A 21,653-nucleotide genomic window follows, 5' to 3' on the forward strand; every position below is an offset into this window, starting at 1 on the left:
GGGTGGTCCAGAGGGTCACGTTTCGACATCTTTGAATGACTCGCGTGGGGTTTTGCACCATTACACGTCCAAATTGGTTTCATATTTACGACGCGCAGAACAAATTTTCGTTTGTCCATCCCCACGTAGAACTGTCGTCCAAGTGGTCCAACTATAACCGATTTCGTTGGCAATAATTTTTGAGTCATTTCTTGCATTATATTATACGTCTTCTAGATCAAATGTGAGCCTCGTTCGCATTCCTCGCTGATATTTGTTTGAATATTTTTGAATATAATATTATAATATTGCGAATTTGTGATAAACTTTAATCGACTGAATGGAAAAGTGTCCACGATATCATAATTTAACAATCGTTAAATAGATACCTATCAAGGGTTAGTTTATTTATTATATAATAGTTATTTAGTATAATTATTTACTATATAATAGTACAAAAATAACGATCTGTTACGATAATTCTCTGTACGATTTACACTTTCATGGGTCAAGTCCTTGCACTGCGGTAAAATTGTTATAAGGAGAAAAACCGACGCAATATTTTTCTATTGTTCAAATTAACGATTTCATTGTTCAATTGCCGGACAGGATTCAACCAGAGCGGGTGCTGTGTAATTGTTTCGCTTCACTCACCTCGGCGAATGAAAGTGGAAAGTGTTTTGATAATAAATCTATAAGCAATAATAAATTGTTTTATTACAAAAACTATTCAGAAGATAAGACTTTTGGTTAATAACTGTGTGATAGTGGAAGTGTCAATGCCGTTAGTCAAAAAATGAACAGTGTTGACCCTCGGTCGTTTTTCTTTACACTTTTTAAAACTACTTCGATAATATCGGGATCGAGAAATACCTTTAAAACTTAAAAGTTACGTCTACACACAATTTGTGATCTATAAAGGATCATTAGAAACTCTTAGAGTAATATTTTTATACCAATTGACAATTGTATATTTAAGTAATATGGTTTTTAATAAATATACGATTAGGATTTGATTGTTGTTAAATGTCCATTTTAAATTGATTTTTGATAATTTATTATAATCACCATTCACCGAAGTATCCAAAATACCGTATATATAATATTTTATCGAATAATAAAATATTGGTGGATAATTTATTTTCTTTAAATATTGGTATTTAAAATTGAAAAAAACCAATTGTACAATAGATGATAATATTAAAAAATCAAGTTAAATGATGTGCGTTGAATAAAAATTAATTTGGCAATAATATTACTAATAGATACGAACCAAATCTTGATGTTATGAATTATGGTTACATGCTAGAAATAAGTTAATATAAATACTTTACTAATATACACGTTGAGTCCGTCCGTTAATTATTCCCGGTAGATAAATTTAGTAATAATTGTCGATATTGAGAAATTTATTTATTGTCCGTAGTTACTATACATAAATCATAAATGAAATTATAGTTTATTGCTTGTATTAATAAATACCTATACAATTAAAAATTTAGCACGCTCACCTAGTGTAAATTGTATTTTTAGTTCGTTTTTGTAACTTAGGCTCATGATTATTTAATGTTCGGAAAACTTTAGTTTATGTTTCAAATGTTTTCTTACACCCTATTCGACGAGTTAAGATTTCGCTACGGATCATAAAGATGGCTTCACTATACTTAATTCTTTGCTTATCCATAAGATACCTTTACCCGCTAAATCCTTTTATGAAATTTACCAGTACTTCACTATTTTGTCATCTTATCTCCGCTCTCTCCCTCCCTTTGAACAATTACTAAGATAACGCCGGGAACAGATATATCCTTCATCTTTTTCTTCCATACCGTATATCCCACTGGGCATCTATAAATCGCAGTCCCGACCGTACTTAGTAATCGTTTTTTGCAGTGCAGAAAGCCCCAATTATAATCTCCATGACACCTTTCCATTCTATGTAATCCCGTTAGATTGTATTAATTTTGTGTTTTACTATACCTACAGTATTTTACCCTTACCACGGCTAGTGACGTTCACTCAACGACCATTATTTTCGACTTAATGTTAATTATTCATACAATATTCTAGACTCGAGTGTATTGTGTTTTGTTTTTAAAGTCAGTAACTCCTATAGCTATACAATTAATTGTTATATAATATCTTTATTTTTAAAGTCAAGAAATTAAAATATAGTTCCGTATGTTAAAACAAAAGAAAATAATAGTCAACCTAAATCATTACGTTCAAGTGCTGCTCAATTATTGACATATTTTTAGAATAAGATTTTACACGTGAATATTTATTATTTATCATAATATCATCCATTGTAGTTTAGTATAGCTATAAGGCCATTGTGTTATTTTGGAATTGTATAAATAAATTAGACACTTTTCAAATTTATCTTTGCTACCTAGGTACCTGCTTTATTGTTTTTTATTTCATCCTCACAAACCCAAGGAATCACCAGAATGAATTTAATATTAAAATGGTTCCCAAGACTATTATCCATTCCAAAGTATTTACTGATTTGTTGTTGCCTTTGTATAATATGAGTTCTTTTGATATTTTATAATACAATGTAGGTATTGTGTACTTCAAACCTGTAACATTGATTTATTAACGCCAAATAATGTTTGTAATGCTGTAGTTATAGAGAACCATATTTTATGTAACAATAATTATACACATTTTTATAGACATTGAATAACACGTCTTATTATGTCTCTGATTAGAATTTTTCATTTTTGAATCGCCGTCAGTATCTCGGTTGGTATATTGCATAAATACTGACATTTTTCAACGGGACATTTTACAACAGCCTAATACAAAAAAAACGCAGAACGTCGCGTTTTTCATCGACTTTTTTAACATACGGATTGCCGATGAATACATGGAAATTTAAGGACGTGTAGCGATCAGAATAACCTTTAAGCCTGTAAAATTATTTCCGCTGCATTAGAATTTATCAAATCGAATATAAGCCGAGCGCGTTTGATATTGAAACATTTTCTACACGACTGAGCCGATTGTGCATGGCAATTTCCACTGCAGCCTCGTCCTGTAAGAGAGAATCAAAAGACCGAATAGTGATTATTATTATCCGTTTTTTTCTTTCTCGTTCCATGTTGATAAACTATTATGTATACGTGTATATAATACTTACCATTGGTTTTTATTTATTTTTTTTTTTACATACAATTTCCCCATAAATAATCTTGTGCGATAATAAAATATAATATATAGTCTTATCAATTGTATGATAATATCCTTGTACTCGACCTTCGCAGTGACGTTCCAGGGTAATTACTCAACCCCATTCTATTTTTAAACATCTAATAAATTATTATTATTTTCCGTATTTTGCACTTGACGCGGGTCATGCGTTATGCTGTATCCTTATCATTTAGATAAGAACAACAATAAAAACGAAACGATCGCAATTTTATCAACATTGTTATGTGAGTAATCGAATGAAAAATGTTGTCTGTCGTAAAATTTACGTCACGCCCACGCCTGTTATATGACCAAATATTATCATACTTGGACGACAGAATAAAGAAAACCATAATTTTGACAACTATATCGTTACTTACATAAAATTGATAACTGAATTATTAAGATTTCCAACTGCTACTTTGTAGTGTACATGTTTTATTACGAGTAAACTATAACAATATTTATAATATATATCATGACTGTACATGGTGATTCGTAAAACCAAATTATATGACAAAATAAATATAAAAATATTTACACTTTACACGTCATGTTGTACGTATCCCTAAACGTACATTATTTTAATGCATAATAAATAATAATCGGTTTTGAGGTACTTATTCTTATCGTTAACGGATTTCCTATTTATACGTATTAAATTATATTTTGTAGTCTAAGCTCCCAATCCATCAATAATCCAAAGATTTCTGACTGTTCTTTATTCAAGTAGCTATAAGGTATATCAATAAAATTTGATGTTAACAAATCTTGAAAATAAATTTTTTTGTAACACGGCGTTATGAGTAGGCAAATTAGGTACACCACAATGCAAGTTTTTTATTTAGTGTTATTTTTAATGCATTAATCCATTTTTAAACATAATAATATTATGATTATACATTTACACGACGCATTTTATAAAATGTTATTCACCAAGTATGCTCATTGCCTTTTATCCATTAATAATGCATTTTTCAATTTCAAATACTTAGATTTTGATTAACAATTCATACTAAAAAGGTAGTTTTTATTGAAAAAAAAGAAATTTGTATCTCCATAATACACTCTTTAAACGGCTTTCAAGTAAAAGTGTTTGAAAATATGGTTTAAATAGGTATTTAAAAATTCTAAAAATCAGAGTTTTAATATTTAGATTATTAAAGGGTAAACGAAACGTGATCATACTTTGTGAATTACCATGTACATAAAAAAACAAAAAAAAAAACACTGCAGATCTAGCTGTATCTGTTGGAAAGTACCTAAACTGTTTGAGTCCAACCGACCATAACGGATAGATATATGGGTACAATAATAATAATAATGTACATCAAATTACGTTTTTGAATGCACGCACAGTTATTTTTTATGATTCTAATGGAAAATATTACTGGTTTTTGTTTCGATTTTCATCAATATTAGCCATTAGAAATACCATAAAAGTTTCATACCATAATACACATATGCAATATGCCCATCAATTAGTTTTATATCATCATTATAGGTACCTAGTCTGATGTGAAAAATTCATCGAGCACCGAACTTTGCCGCTAATTTATAAGTTACGATGAAAATCTTTTGGTCAAGTTGTGGTCGTTAAATATGTTTAGAACCGATAAACCGAAAGTTTAGGAGTAATAAAAGAAAATAGTTGTTTAAAGTTTGTTTGGAATACCCGTTTTTGACAATGAATTAATTACTCACAACAACCAACATCACTTGGCGTACATTAGATACTGCATTACCAATTAATATGAATATAATACGTATTTGCGCAGTACGCCATAAAGACGGAAAAATTAATTTAAGTTACATCGATTTTGTACCAACATTGTTTAACACATTTGTGTCCGAATTCGATATAATATTATGCTCGAGTTATATTCAGCGTTATAACTTAATATAGTAATGTTGTGTGTATAAAACATATTTATATATTGTTTTGCCATAATTTATTACGCATAAGATATAGTTATGAAAGTCACAAATCGTTTTTATCTCGGTTTTTATATATCTTATATGAAGTGTCGTTAAAAAATATTTATTTCATACTCGTGAAGTATATAATATCAAAAAATTAAACTGCGGAAAATAGTGTATACGATTAGTAATCATTCGTAACAACTGCTGTCAATAGTACGATAATAAATCGTATTTCAATTAACCGGAAAAATAAATTTTTTATAATGACACCGTGTCGCATAATCCATAACCATTGACCGATATTTTATTATACCGCAGTTACGAAAGTTTTTGGAATCTCGGTAACAATGAATTCCTGTAAATACAAAAATAATAGTTTTTATTTAAATTATATACCCACTTTGCGAGTACTTCTGTTCGTAAATCAAAAACTTTTTAGTTCAGTATGACATTTTAACATAATAATATTATATTCCAAAAATGAATTTATTCCTTGTTTTGAATTTTTATTTTTCATTTCATACAAAAAAAAAAAATTATATTTTTATACTTCAGTTTACGTATTATTTGGTATATACCTACGTATATTAGTGCTGATCGAGTAAAATAATTAATAAACATTTTTCGTACACGCTATATTTAACGTCATTTAGACTATTGAATTTGATTGGTAGTTGTTTTAAACTATACCTAATAAAAATTGGCAATTTTAGCATATTAAATTAATGTTTAATGTAGGCATGGCGTTATGTATGTATTATATTTTTTTATAAAATATAGACATACAGTCTACGGGCTTTCTGTTTTTAATTTTTTCCTATTCTTTGTGAAACACTTCTGTTTTTCCTGTGAAAACAATCTACTCTGGTCTAAATATATCGCTGGTAATCGATCCGAAAGCAATGACAAATTTCATTAAAGCTCTTACTGAAAAAAAACCAAGTTATAACTTTTACTGAAACACTTATGAACGAGATACCGCGAAGTGCGCCATAATATTTTGTCAGATTAAAAAAAAATTCTTCGAACTAGCTTTTTAATAATTTTTAAATAATACCGTGAAACGCACATAAAATATACATTTGTTCCGGAATTGCGATCATTCGGTTAGGATACCAAAGTTACCATGATTATTCACACTACTTGTGGTATGTTATTATTATTTAACTATACCGAGAAACTGTAGAAATTTGGCGTCGTTTCTCGGAAATGTGTTGGTAGCGTTGAGAAATGTAATGTCAGATGCGTTCTGCGGGACACGCAAATTGACGGCGTCGACATCAAATTTACTTCCGATTCACTTTAAAACGTCTTGTAACTCACTGTAGCTGTATTACAATATTATGCATTTATTAATTTATTTTGTACCTATATTAATACGAGTGCGAACACTAAAATATTTCAAATGTACGCGTGTGCAAAAAGTTCAATTTTCTTTTAGTTTCTATATAGGTATAGTTAATAATATTGTATTGCGAATAAGTCGACATCCTATATTTACTAATGGCCATATACAGAGAGTCAATAATCAATATATTATTATTATGCAAGATGAGGTTATAGCTTTGTAAAAAAGTCAAGAGTTATGTTAAACAGATTTTATAGAATCGTGTAGAATATCCTATACCACGACTGGTTACTCTCTCCAACATATTAATAGATATTTTTAACTAACATTAATCGCTTGTTCGTTTCTCTGGCTGAATAATAGCTACCCAACGATATCGTGAAAACAACAGTGAAAACTCAAAATAATTATTTTTAATTAGAAGAACATAATATTTTCAAATGAACATATATCTGCAATTTATTGTAATGTTGTATATTTTAATTTAATTAAACGATCATTACTTTTAATGTCTACGGTAGAGGAAAATGTATACCTAACATAATTTATTCCGAACAATAGACTGTTATATAATACAGCACATGGTTTAATGGTAATTAATGTTCCAATCGGTGCGTGCGATCGGAAATAAATTTCAAAGAAAATTTTTGTTTTATGCAACGCTTGTTAGGATAAGTTGTAGGTATAGGAACTATATTATGCGCACATGTGTCAATAAAACTAATTGAATCTTTTTTGTTTTCGCTTTCGACTACGTTCCATACGTAACATAAATTGTTACCTAATAAAATGTATTTCAAACATTTAATATTTTCGAGGTACATTGCAGGGCAAGGCTAGTGCTGTTTGGTCATAATATCCATATAAATTGTAATCACTATTTTACCTACCTCCAAGGAATATAGGAATGTATTCCGGTGAGCGAATGAGATCAAAGAAAAACATTTTAAAATGAGTATTAAATTGTATGTTGTTCGACTATAAATAATGAAAAAATAAAATGGTTATCGCCGCCCTCGCACCGACGTCGTATTACTATACTATTAGAGTAAATAAGGCCAACATTTTATATTGTTACTAGGTATATCGTTTTCAAATCATTAATCAACATACCTCTATATTATAATTTAAACTTATTCAACGGTGGTACGATCAATAATAAATTCAAGCGTGCGAGGAGCAGTCATAATTCGTGAAACATAATACTATAAAGAGCATAAATAGGCTAGGATTATTATGTTATATATATATATATAGTCCTTTACTTCTATGACGCATAGCTAACTGCGGTATACTTACACGAGTGATTATTGATGCAGTTGTTACCGCGCCATGCAGTCTAGTATCGCGATGTGATGGATATCGACGTATTGTCTTATCATGACAATTTTGTATACCTACGACGCGTGCCAGTTTTGTCTGTAAACACCGATTGTCCGCATCGAAGGGTTTGAAAATATTCAATATCCAAGGAAGTAGCTGTCAAAATAGGTACTTTACACCACGGTTCATCCGTATTGTTACTTCACTATTTATTATATTTTTAAAATAAAAATGTTCCCCCAGTGATCCGTGTTTTTAAACGTTACCGAGGAGTTAATCGAGCTTAGATAAATTATAGGTATTTAGGGTGGGTGGAACTTACCCCTAACGCCGGGGGGGAGGGGGTACTCCACGAAATGACGGTGTGCACATGCCTGCATAATTGCAGATAGTCCGAATGGGAGAAAAACAAAATGAAAAATCGAATTTACACGAAATCTCAACGGATAACCGTAGTTGGCCTGTGCGATACGTACACGATAGTCGCCCTGTATAATATATACGATATTAATAATAATGACATTAATGATATTCAACGTCCGTTTGTCGGTTGGTGTTTTGCAGGTCACGAGGTCGTTGCGAGCGATGCCGTAGCGGCGGTGCGGTGCCGGAATGACAAACAGCCCTGGGGCCTACCATGCCGCCGCCGCCGCCGAAAACAACCGTAACATCGGTCACGCAGCTGCGACGTCTACGTCGACGACAGCGCAGGGACGCCGCAGTCAGGCCGACACTTCTCACTACATCATGCCAGCGGACCCGTAAGACCTTTTTTGTTACATCGTTATTTTTATTTATTTATTTTTTTTACCACACTCTCGCGCATCACGTAGTCGTCTGTTTTTTTTTATTTCCGTGGGGACGATAACGTTAACATAATAATATTATTATTACTATAAATTTAAAACGTAAGAAAAAAATATTTAAGGCAATCAGAAACAAAAGTCTGATAAGGTCGTCGTTGTTAAATTAATATACCTAACATTATCTGATAACCTACATAATATATCATGTGATATACGGTGACATACAGTAATACTAAACGAAGGTACACAGAAATATTGATGTTGTTTTAAAAAATACCTTATAATATTGTGTATAATATTGTATTATTTTATTACAAATAACGTCTAGTCCACTATTTTAGGCATAGATTTACTCGTTCTCGTCATCACCATCGACCTGAAACGTGTCGTTTCTGTTTCTGCTAGAACTGGAGAGTTTCGTATTGTAGGTTAAGATAAGTTATGGAAGTTGGGTAGTAATGGTCAACTATTCAGTAGATCAGTGGTTCCCAATTAGTATGCAGCCACAGACCCCTAAGCCTTAATTAAATATTAAATTGATCCGGGGACCCCTTTTTCGTAAATACTTACTTTTCAATTTGAATGCATGTATTACTTATTTACCTTTTTCGCGATAATCGAGTTTCAATAGTCCAAAAGTATAGGGAATTTCAAAAAACTACGAATTTAATAGTTTTACTAAAATTAAATTAAAATTAAAATCTACTACAGTATTACACAACCATGGACTCCCTAACATCAACACCTGGTCCTCTGAGGGTCCGTAGACAACCAAATGGGAACAAATGCAGTAGATCACAGTGGAGATATTATTTTCATTATTCAAAATCAATTTTTGTTCAACCCACCTAAAAGATAATAATAACGATAAAACCAAAACTCTGTGTATAGAAATAAAGAAAAAATAACGAATTGTAAAATGAATACATTTTAGAAGATCCGAAGGTTTGATCAGTGGTGGATCCAGGGCTTAATTTACGGATCAGTGTCTACAATAATATATTATAGTTTGTGTGTTCACGGAATTCCGAGCAAGTTTCATGAAGTTGCCGTGTATGGTTATTTTTCTGGAGGTTGATTTTTGTCCACCCTACCTGTAATCTACTTTCTCCATACCGAAATATTAATATTAAAACGTTTTTACTTGGTTTTCGTCCGACTGGCAAAGCGGTAAGAGTTCCGGAAAACTACGCCAGTACATCGACCAAAAACGTGGCTCGGTCATGTTGTAGGTAAACACTAGCCGTGGGGCTCAAATTGTAGGTAGATGGGTTAACATACATGAAATGCGGAAATTGTGAATCGTTTATATAGTTAACGTTTGAAGCGAACGCCGTTTACGCGTGGACGAACGCAGTGATTTGATCATAATATTACTCGATCGAGCGGAAGAACAGAGAGATGTTTCCTATATACTCCGTTTCACGAGAGAAGGTACACGAGTCGCGCATCCGACTGCCGCCGTCAACAGCGCGGAGGCCAAATTTCCCCCAATTTTTACTGCCCGGCGGCTACGTATGCGAACGAGTCGTTGCCGACCGCAGCCGGAACATTTTACGATCGTGAACGAACGAGCGAAATTGGTGGGAGATGCGCATCGATGGACGAAAAAACGTGTACCTTCTCTCTTAAAACGGAGTATAGTAATGCGCAAGCGTCCCTCCCACTCCGAAAAAAAATGTATTCCGAATGTGGTGCTCGTTGTAAATCGTAATAGACATTATCGTGTGTGTATTTTTCGATATGCATAAACATATTATATCCTCGGGAATCGACATCGAACCGAAGAGCGGATACCTATAAAGGTACAATGGAAAAAATTACTTTACCAAGTCCAGAACATTATAACAGTGACGAGAATAACATAGAAGAGGTAAACTCAAACGGACGACGTGAACTTACTGTGCTTGTATAGTTGCATGGGACACTCTCGATACATTAAATATAAATCGAAACTTTTATAATTCACCGTCGGGGGCGTTTAATAATAATATATATTATCGTCATAATAATAATATACGCTTATGACCATCCTTCATAAATTCGCGATTACAATCGAGATCTTTTTCACTCACTCGGTTCGACCTACCCGTCGGCTTCCACATGTCTACACGTACCTACATACCCATACAGTTATATTAATGATAGCGTACCTACCGTCTACGTACAACAATTTAATATTATTATTAAGTCGCGAAATTGTTTTTGTTGTTGTTTCCCATCCCATTTATTTATACACATTAACGTCTGTGGTTTCGGATAAACTTTATTTTTGTTTTCCACGTCGACCCTTTTCAAAGACCATATTCTCGTGACGGCCAAACACGTGTATATGCGTATATTATATTGCTGGTGTAACAGTAGAGTTGGGTCCTCGAGACCGGTATGAAAGCCATACTAAAGGAGCTTGTGGAGCTGCGGGTTGGAGACGTGGATTCCTCTGTCATGTCTGAGGTGTGTTTTTTTACGCTGAAAGTCCCCGTTTTACTATGTTTATTTAATAACAACAGTGAAAAAAAAAGTCATTATGAGACGTCCCGGGTCGTCCGAGTCATGCATATTATAATATCGGAAAACAACAGAGATGGAGCGGTGGTTTGGTTTGAGCTATGTGCATTTGATTTGTACTATACAGGTGTATTTAACTCGAAGCAAAAATATAATATTATGATTATTTGATAGAGCTAAACCGGAAACGATTAAACGCATCGCTGCGATTTCATAAGTATGCGTATGCTTCAGTTCCGCTTTAAATACAATGATTGCTGACGTGCTTAGAACAACACGGTAAAGTGAATAGATTAGTGAATAGAATCACTTTACCGAGAATATAGTTGTAATATCTTCTTATTATTATTCTTCTTCTTTTCCTCGAGTGTAAAGGACCCTTAAGACCATCCCTCCTCACAACCAATCCTCCATCCATCCATCTATATCTGTTCAAAAATAGGTTCCTCTAATCATATAGCTTCCCCCAAACGTTTGACATCCTTTTTAAGACATCTTTCAATCGCATTCCTTGTCTTTCTAAAGGTTTTTTTCTCCGCATGATTCGGTTCCAACCCTTAACGAATTGTTGTTTCTCCGAGAATGACCAGCCCGTCGCAATGTTCCCCCGCAGATAACTTTCAAAATTGTATTAATGATCTCAGCTCTATATATTGTTTTTTCATCTCCACTCTCCCGTTATAGTATTAACCAGGGACTGGAACCGTACCGAAAAGAACCGGTTTTAGAACCGAAACCCTTAAATACATTTTTTTAGGAACCGAAACCGAAACCGAAACCTACATTTTGATGTAGAGGTTTTTACTGTTTTTTCGGTTCCAAAATCCAATAGATATTTTATCTTTATAATATTACCTAAATTCTGAAATAGTTACACTTATAAATACTGACAAATACCTGTCACTAAAAAGAGGTAATTAATAGAGGTTGTTCATTTTTTTTATATAGCACTTTATTGATAAAAAAAAAGTCAAATAATAAAGGTTAAAACCGGTATTAACCGAAACCGAAACCGAAATTCGATATTTTTGAAAACCGAAACCAGAACCGAAACCGAAATTTTTGGTTTTTGAGAACCGAAACCTAAACCCAAACCGATAAAATCATAAAGGTTCCAGTCCCTGGTATTAACCTTGACATACAATATCTGCACAATTTTTCTTGAAAATAATATATTGAACTTATTTTCGTCCATTGTTCTTAAAGGCCAAGTCTTAGCCCATTATATACGAATTATGACTGGCCATATCTACAGGAACAGCTGTTTTCATTCTTCTTCAAGCAATGCTCGTGACTCTGGCACAAACTTCGCGAGTCTATATAATAATATAATAACATATAATATTTCCAGCTCGAATTCTTGCGTGGCTACCTCGTTTGTTATTTCATTTTCTTCCGTTTATCATTATGATATAATATACGCGCCGTAAATTCCCGATTATACGTGACACGACATTTGTAGTTGGCCGGTTTGCGAATAAATCTCGAGATTTATGCCACCCCGTTTATATTATAATACCAGATATTATATTATAGTGGTCATTGGCGAACGCGTAGTCATAATGTATTAAGCATCGTAACGAATACGTTTTCGAATCTTTTTTCCTCCGTGTTTAAACACCGTATCCGCTACACCATAAGCCGATAAACGCAGTGTAGACTTTTGCACGCACAATACTAAAAATATCGACGCTGCGTTGGTGCACTAAAACGCGAGTGGAGCTTAAACAACGATTATGTTTTATTTATGCAACTTAAAAACCGAGTCAAAATATAATAATAATAATAATAATATCATATTGCCGCGTCGTGCCCGACATCCGCACCATTTATACAGGACAAAAGGTATCAAAACCAAAATCGTAATAACGCACAATATGATATCACAAAACCCTCAACCAAATCGGTCGGTTTCGTTTTTTTTTATATATATTATTATGTATGTGTACCGTATATATGTTTTGTATTAAACTATGAAAAATAATAAAACTTAATGGCCGACACGAGAACAACAAGCGTATCGTGGTGGGTATACAACTATATTATTATACACGGTGTAGGTACGTTGTGTCAGAGTTACACGGACATAAAATTTAATGAGAACTCGTAAAAAAATAGAAATCTACGGTTGTATCAATATGTTTTGGGGGTGGCTGGGGGACGGTTGATACGGTTACAATGAAAAGGATAATAGCGCAGTGAAATATTAGTTTAAAAAAATAAAAGCGCTTATACTGTGTAGGTAGTTTTTTTATGGCACGTTTTCAAGGAGAACCGTACTGAATACAAACTAACACCGAGAGAAATACAAATACTTAAAGTTGTAATCCCGTTTTCGTAAGATTATAATGCCTATATAGAATGTAACGTTCAAAATTAAATTCCGGGTTAACAAGTTGTTGAGTTTGGATTAAATGATTTAAATATAGTTAAATACAGTAAAGTTTCAGCATTTCGAATTGAGTTTGTTCATTTTTCAAAATAATCTAGGCAATTCATTTTCAATCGCCGGGATAATATTCTAGTTTAAAATGATTTAAATCTTTCTGGTATTGTGTGAAACATAGTTTACAAAACATTTTGAGATACAAACAAAATATTAAATCTAAAGTTTAAATATTAAATACATTTATTAAAAAAAACGGAGATCTCACTCCTGCCTTATAATAGGTTTCGAGTGTATGGTAATTTTAAAGGTCATTTCACTAATGAATATATTTAAATTATTTATCGAATGATAAATCATTATTGTATACATCTGAAATAATAATTCTAAGACTAGCATCTACAGGGAAACCCTCTTAACAGACATCTCCAAATAGCGGTCGGTGTTTGGAGAATTAACTATAAAGTATAAACTTTTTACAAACTGAACCTTCTGAATAGCGGATAAAATTTCGGTGACCGAAAGTGTCCGTTATTTAGAGGTTTCATTATATATCTTAACGGGAGTTGATGACTTGACGTTAAATTATGTTTATAATATTAACTCGGTATTTAGAACTAATATTAGCATTAAAATTAGAATATCGCAATAAATATTTAGGTACATCGGTGTACCTATCCACTCAAACTTGTGTGGTATTAATAGCTTAAAATAGTTTAATGTTTTTATTTCATTTTTTGTGTGTTTAGAAAATTGTAGCATTAGTTTGAGCGGAGTGTTTATTATGTATCTACGAATAATATTTTTTGATAATATATCTTGAAAATATTTTTTGAATTATAATAAACTAACTAAAATTGTTATTAATTTACGTTTGAATACACAATTTCATCAAAATGTCTATCTCAAACAAAAAAAATAAATGGTGAATTATATATGCGATTTTTTTTAAATTAGTTTTGGTATTTTCCTATTTTGGACCACAATACTTAGCTAGTAGGTTAGAATTTGTATGCACCAAAATGAGACGATAGACATGCAAAAAATATGTATACATTTCAATCAACAATCTATAAAACGTATTCAAGGACTATATTATGATAATTATATTAAATAAAATGTAATTTGAGTTAAAAATGTTCGAGTAATATAGTTATGATTTATGGTTACCTACCTATTAAATATTGTATATCATAAATATAATACCATAGTAAGCATGATCAAAGAACTTTGCGTAGTGTTATTGAATTATTGCGTAAAAGAAAACTACACGATTGAAAACATTTAGGAAAAGCCCTCGAAATACTAAATACCTACTCACATATAATATAACCCTTATAACTTTCCAACATCACGTTTCAAAATTATTATTAATCAGGAAAAATTGTATTTTCTGTAGGTATATATTATGACTAACGCATCGATACGTTCCTGCCGTGATACACCGTGTAAAGGAAAAAAAGTTACCTACAAATTAAATATGTTATTTGCCGTTGTACAACGTACGGCGTACAGACAGTACCTATATACTGGCTATACTATAATATACTTTTATAATTATATTGGGCCGCGAGGTAACAATACGACCAGTATCTACGCCGTTTTGTAGGGATATGTACGCGTATGCCAAATACCGTCGAGACGCACATCTAGGCTATTTACGTAATGAAAACGGTTTCGGTCGAAACAAAAACGAAACGAAACGGAAAAAAAAATAATAATACATAAAATATAACGGACACATAATACGAGAAAAATCGTTTGGCAACCGGCCCTGCAGCTGCTGCGACTGACCGGCCGCGACGACTCGTGCCAGGGGGTTACGGCCGGTTCGGCTGTTTCTACGCGTCTTCGTCTCTTATTTATTTATTTATTTTCTTTGGAGCGACCTAGTTTTGTATTTTAAAGTCGTCGTCGTCGCGTACAACTACAACAGACTAGCAGTTATCGTTTTGTGCGTGAAAAATACGTGCGGGCGCGCGTGAGCGGAAATCCGGTAGTCAACAAACAGTCTTTGCCCCCCCCCCCCCCCAGACGACTCTGTGATCCTTCACAGCGATGTACGTGTGCGCAAGTCGCTCAAGGCGGAATTAATGGAGGGTCGTCGTCGTCGGCTCGGCGGCGGTGGCGGCAGATGTCGAGACGTGCCGAAAAATTTGTCATTTCGAACGCGCGACGTAATGGGCACGTTGTAATAACAATAACGAAGTAATAAATTATATATTATATATAATATTCTGTACAGCACTCTATATTGTGCATAATATAATAATATACACATGCCCTGCACCTCTGGGTCCAGGTTATCCGACACACTCTGCACCGTACCCGTTTTCGCGCACACAATGAGCAGATTTACATGCGACCTGAAGTCCCCGGACTTTTGCAACGCGCGGAAACGGGGCAAGCCGCGAGTATATAATAATAACAACAACACTGTAAAAGGCGACCCGCGTTGGACAAAAACGACCCTTAACCGTATATCCGGTGCCGCGGCGGGGGTGAAGTTCAAAGTCGTGTGCAGTTGTACCACTGCAGGCTATAATATGAGAATTTATAGGTAGTCATAAGTAATTTATAGTCTGTGTGCGGTTACTCGCGCGTTTCACCTGTACTTTTATAGATACCTACCTATACCACGCGTAAAGATAACACTGTTTTATATGCAACAAACATCGATAAATTTGAATAATAATATTAATATTATGTAGGCACCGAGTTCAGTACCATATTATATTATGTGCGGTGTGCATGCTGGTCGTGCACAGATCTGCACCGAAGCAGTGCCACCCCACGGCGTCGTTTGACCAAAGATATGTCCTATACCACGACCAGTCTTATTGTCTTACCCACCAACATGTGCATAGTATTATGTTGTTACCATATGAATGATAATATTATACAGGGGCGCGGTCCCCATACACATTTTTACTGCGAAAAGGGGGAGAGGGGCACAAAACCTAAGATCCAGACTCAGTACCTACATATATTTGCATATTACTTTAGTCTTATTTTAGGCACTTATTATAAAATGTATAATTATTTTTTAAAACTTTTTAGTCTACTATGCAAGATAACTTGTTTCTCAATGGCCCATATCACCGTGGGTATTTAAAAAAAATATATTATTTTATAAACATGATAATTTGTTTTAAAAGGACAATAGCAGGTAATATAATATAGCTGGTACCCTATAGCTAAATTTCAAAAATAATAGGTACTCAAATATTGATGGTGAATATCGAACTAATCTGCCGTTTTATTATTATATTATTGTAATGATTTGGGCAGAGGCGAAACGTTTCGAGTGTGCACATATTTTAATGTCGATCAGTTATTTAGAGCGTTTTTAGTAGAGATGGAAAATGTACGTGAAAATAAATTGTGGACAAATTACTAGTAACTTGATCAAAATGCAAATTACAATAAAAGGTTGATTGTAAATGTTACTTATTGTGAATGATAGGTGAGTAGGAATAAAACAAAAAACTGTTATCGAAATATTTGAAATTGAATGACAAAATAGTATACCTATATATCTTTTTTCTTTTGCTTGTGGTATCGCAACTGAGTTACCCTAGTTGCATCGTTTATTGGACAATAATTAAAAGAAAATTATTTAAAATACAAATAATAAATACGTGTACATATACTATACCTACATACTTTACTCGCGTATCTATAACAGATTACTTTCTCGGTGCGTAATTTATATTATACAGAATGTAACAATATGAACGAGGAATACGCGTAAGTAGTAAGTACTATAGGTTATTGACAATACTATTATATTCACATAGTGCTTATTTATATTAGCATACGTATAGCATAATAATTATAGTAAATGAATGCTAAGTTTATGACGAGATTAATGTACGGATAATGACGATTACTGATAACAATTTGTGACAGACGACTTTGAGCAGTAAACATTAAATTTAATTTGATCTTTACACTGTGATTATGGCTATTATAGCTAGGTAGTTAGTTAGAGATAATGTTATACTATGAGATCGAACTCATCGTTTTAAGAAAAACTTATCGATGAAGTTTCTAAACCCGATAATCGAAGCACTTCATTCAACGAGAAAATTGTTGCAATCCTATTCAGTATTCTCGCTCAAATGGTCTTTTTCATTTTTTGTTGAAAAATATTTTACGAAATGTCTTGAATAAAATAAATATCTACCTTTTACAATAATAATTGATGCCCACACGCTGAATGATTTTAAAAATTTATTAATTTCTTACTTTATATTACTTTTTTTTTAATATCCATAATTGTATTACTAAACACATTGAATCTGTCAATACGCCATTGTAGTGATAATTGCCTCAATTATTGTATTTTGAATTGTGTATCTAGTATCTACATAATTTCGTTAATTTATAATAATAATATATTATAATCTGACGATTAAAATTGAAATAAGTTCAATTGTTTGTAGGTATACATATAGCATAGAATATAGATGATTAATTCAAGATAATATACTTTTTTAAAGCCAGTATTATTATGATCTTTTAAAACAAATTGGGATTGTGATAAAAAACTATATTATAATGTTAAAGTATTTTTAACTAACTACCTATAGTAATTGTCAGTAAACATGTTAACACGATAATATTCAAGAATATTATAATACATATTATATTGAATTATTAGTCAATATCTTAAACACTATGCTGTAAAATAAAATCTGTTCACATAGCGATATAAACTCACAACAGGGTGGTTCGTTATTATTATGATTTTTCTTTGCAGTAATAGCAGAATCGACAAATGTTTTGAATCCGAAAATATTTATTATGGTAATAATGGAGCTCGCTGAGTAAATATGAAATACCATTGTAATAATATAATATATAGAGGTAGTTTGGAATTCATTCCGGTTCAGGTGTTTCACCCGAGCCATTTAAGTGGTTCAGCTCTATTAATTAGTTTTCAAAACGCAATACGGAACGGCAGAGGTATATTATATATACACACTACACAGTAATAGTATATTATAACTTACTTAAGAGCCTGTGCGCGTGTACACACACACACACTATCACGTACACACTTACTCGTATCTACAAGGTAATCCATTTAATTGTCTACATTTGCTATTTCAAAAAGTTTTAACTTTTTCGAAAATATTTTTTTATTAGGTACATGTGTATATGATTTGAAATCATTTGAAAAAAAAAATTATATTTATTATCATTATAGTTTTTTATTTTAATGTATTTTACTTTTTTTAAACTATAACGAAAATTTGTAATTTCATTTTATGAAACAGAATATTTTTCATAGTACCTATTTCAATACATACAAAAATCGAATTTTGAGTTTAAAATTACTTATACACTTATACACTTTTAAGCATTTAAAGTTAAGATGAGCGGAGTAGGTGCCACAACAAGGTAGGAAGTCCACTAATCATCCCTTTAAATGATTCAACTACCTATTTAGATTAAATGTTATATATTCTTTCTTAGTTTATTAGTTATGACTACTGACTAGGAAATTAACTATAGGTACTCGTTAGAAATTTGATAATTACCTATGTATCAAAGTACTCTATACATTTTTTTGCTTCGGAATACGAAATAAAAAATGTATGTTATCATTCAATAAAGTACACAACTTAAAGAATTATACAAATATAATATTTAAAAAAAATGTGTTATGTAATAGATTCAAATTATATAAAAAAATATTTTCAAAAGAGTTAAACTTCTTTAAATATAGTTCAAGTGTTCAACGGAAGGGATCGAATAATTAATAATAGAAAACGCTGTGAACACAATATTATTATTGTGACTATGCGCAACGTGGATAATGTGGGTGATAAAAAAAAAAAAATAGTTTTACCTTAATAAATAATGAATGTCTTTGTCGTCGTCGTCGTCGTTTAATTATTTGTCACTCATTTGACATGTCAAATTGTTCATGCATCTTATACATCCTGTGCGATTTCGCATTTTTTCTTATTTTTAATTATCAAGCGAGGAATACTTACTAAATAGCAAATCGCAAGATGTCCTGTCAAAAACTATTACATTTATTGTTAACTGTAATAAAAGGCATACGTTTTAGTGTTAAAGTTAGATGGTCGTCAAATATAATATTTTAAGTATTATATTAAGATTAGTAATTTTATTAATTTAATCATTTAAGTTATAAATTATAAAACAAAGTATTGATCTAAAAATGTCAACTACTTATATATAAAATAATGGTTATTGGTTATTGTATTAACCAATAACCATTATTTTCAAGTACAAATATAATATTTCGTATTATGTACAATGGGACGTTCTAGATAACTGCATACAATGGAGGAGGTATAACGTTTGACATTTGAGAATATGCTGATTTGCATTCTGGAAAACTAATATGAAGTTTTCACGCGTATATACTATCTGAATAACCTACCAACGTAGGTAATAAAAAAAAAAAATAAATAAAAATAAAAACGAAAAATTATTAAAATGTCCCTAAGAATCCTAAGAATTGGTAGATGCCCTACATTAAAAAACATGTGCTTCCTCTCTCCTCATAGCCAAAATTAGAAAGAGAGCAATAATATGACATCCATGGAACTCGTAGAAGGATGGGGGGTGTTTGCAGCAACTATCTGTAAAAAAATTCGAGGAATTATACATACTCGTATACCTCGCCGAAAAACATGAACATTGAAATACAATGTGTGTCATCTCCTCCCCTCCTCACACCTGGCCAAATAAGGAAAATGCAGTGATGATGTGACTTCTGGAGAAGGAGCGGGGAGTATTCGCAACAACTCTCGATCTGTGATAAAAAATTCGTCGAATTATTCAAATGCTTCCCGAAAAACTGAACATTGAAATACAATGAGCCCTCTCCTCCCCTTCCCTTACAGAAGTGAAAAAAAAGTTGATGATGTGACAATTGAAGGGGGAGGATGACAACAGCATGGAAAAGTCGTGAAGTTATTCAAAAGTTTCGCTAGAAAGGTCGGAAACTAAATACAATGTGCACTCTCTCTCACGCCTTCTCTTAGCTAAACACGGGGAAATAGGCCGCGAGAACACTCGGAGGGCTCGGGCACAGCTCTCGTAAACATATTATATTTGAATGTACATTATATTAAATCAAAAAATAATATGGTGGTCACCGCGAGCTTTGGTGTGCGGTGCTATAAATTTAGTGATGCCCTCGGAACATATACGACGCCACAAATTAGCTAATGGCCGTACTTTTATAATTTGATGTTTTTCAATTACCTTATACTACGACTACCTACTACTGAAACAGAACGTAGAAGTATAGCCCGCAATACGGGATCGGTGGTTAAGGTTTGGGGTAGTATACACGAATTTTCGACGGTTCCGTGTGGTCGTAGTCGTACGCGGGACGTGACCAAAATAATTTTATTACTCGTTTGTTTTAAGAAAACCAAAATGAGATTTTATAGTCCGCCCGTATTCCTTATACACGGCAAGCTATATAGGACATTCACCCACACACCCACACACACAAACAAATTAACAGATTATAATAAGTAAGGCTTCCACGAGATACGGTCGGCAGTCTGTTGTACTACAACTGTATAAATCATTTGATATCTACCTACGTTTTACGACGGGTCGGTTGATTAATTATTTGTTTCTTTTTCAATTAATCTGGGAACACTGAATTTAAATAACACGGTGAATTATATGTACACAGCAAATAATATAGCGAATGTTTTCCGTATTGATGTTTACAGTATTATATTGAAAAGCATCGCAGACCCAAACTGTATATTAGATATCATTATACTGCAGCGTATATTATAAAGGATGATATCATATGTTTAAAGTTCCTACTATAACGTATTGTAGGTAACGCGTAGGTATCAATATAGTTACATTCATTGGGTATATGTTATTAACTCTAAAATTGAATAGTCTGATTAATTTTCATGAATATTTTCATTCATCGGAAAATGTGATTGCTTTACCCGTCGGGGATTTTATTTCAACATTTTAGCAATATTTTAGTCAGAAACAATGATTTTTATTTCATTTAAGAGGACGTTTCATCCGCATTGGTTGTCTCCATCTTACACACGTATGGCATAGAAAAAACTGTTTTGCGCGGGAAAGAACCGAGAGACCTACAGCCATAACTAAGAAACAACATGTCACCACATATAAAGGAGAACTTATAAGC

At 32.5% G+C, this 21,653-nt stretch overlaps 1 protein-coding gene across 2 annotated transcripts in view; it reads left to right on the top strand.

Annotated features, from left to right (window-relative positions):
• Positions 1 to 21,653, top strand: part of LOC100160366 (TWiK family of potassium channels protein 7-like) — a 119,660-nt gene that overhangs the window by 71,707 nt on the left and 26,300 nt on the right. Inside the window, exon 3 of one of the 2 annotated variants that reach the window (XM_008180190.3) lies at positions 8,333 to 8,529. In XM_008180190.3, coding sequence (XP_008178412.2) covers positions 8,381 to 8,529 — 149 coding nt within the window. In that variant the 5' untranslated portion in view covers positions 8,333 to 8,380. Of the gene's footprint in view, positions 1 to 8,332; positions 8,530 to 15,498; positions 15,677 to 21,653 lie in introns of those variants that run through there. The other variant, XM_016800707.2, reaches the window with a different exon arrangement.

The sequence above is a fragment of the Acyrthosiphon pisum genome, chromosome A1 (genome assembly GCF_005508785.2).
Source record: "Acyrthosiphon pisum isolate AL4f chromosome A1, pea_aphid_22Mar2018_4r6ur, whole genome shotgun sequence".
Classification (NCBI taxonomy): domain Eukaryota; kingdom Metazoa; phylum Arthropoda; class Insecta; order Hemiptera; family Aphididae; genus Acyrthosiphon; species Acyrthosiphon pisum.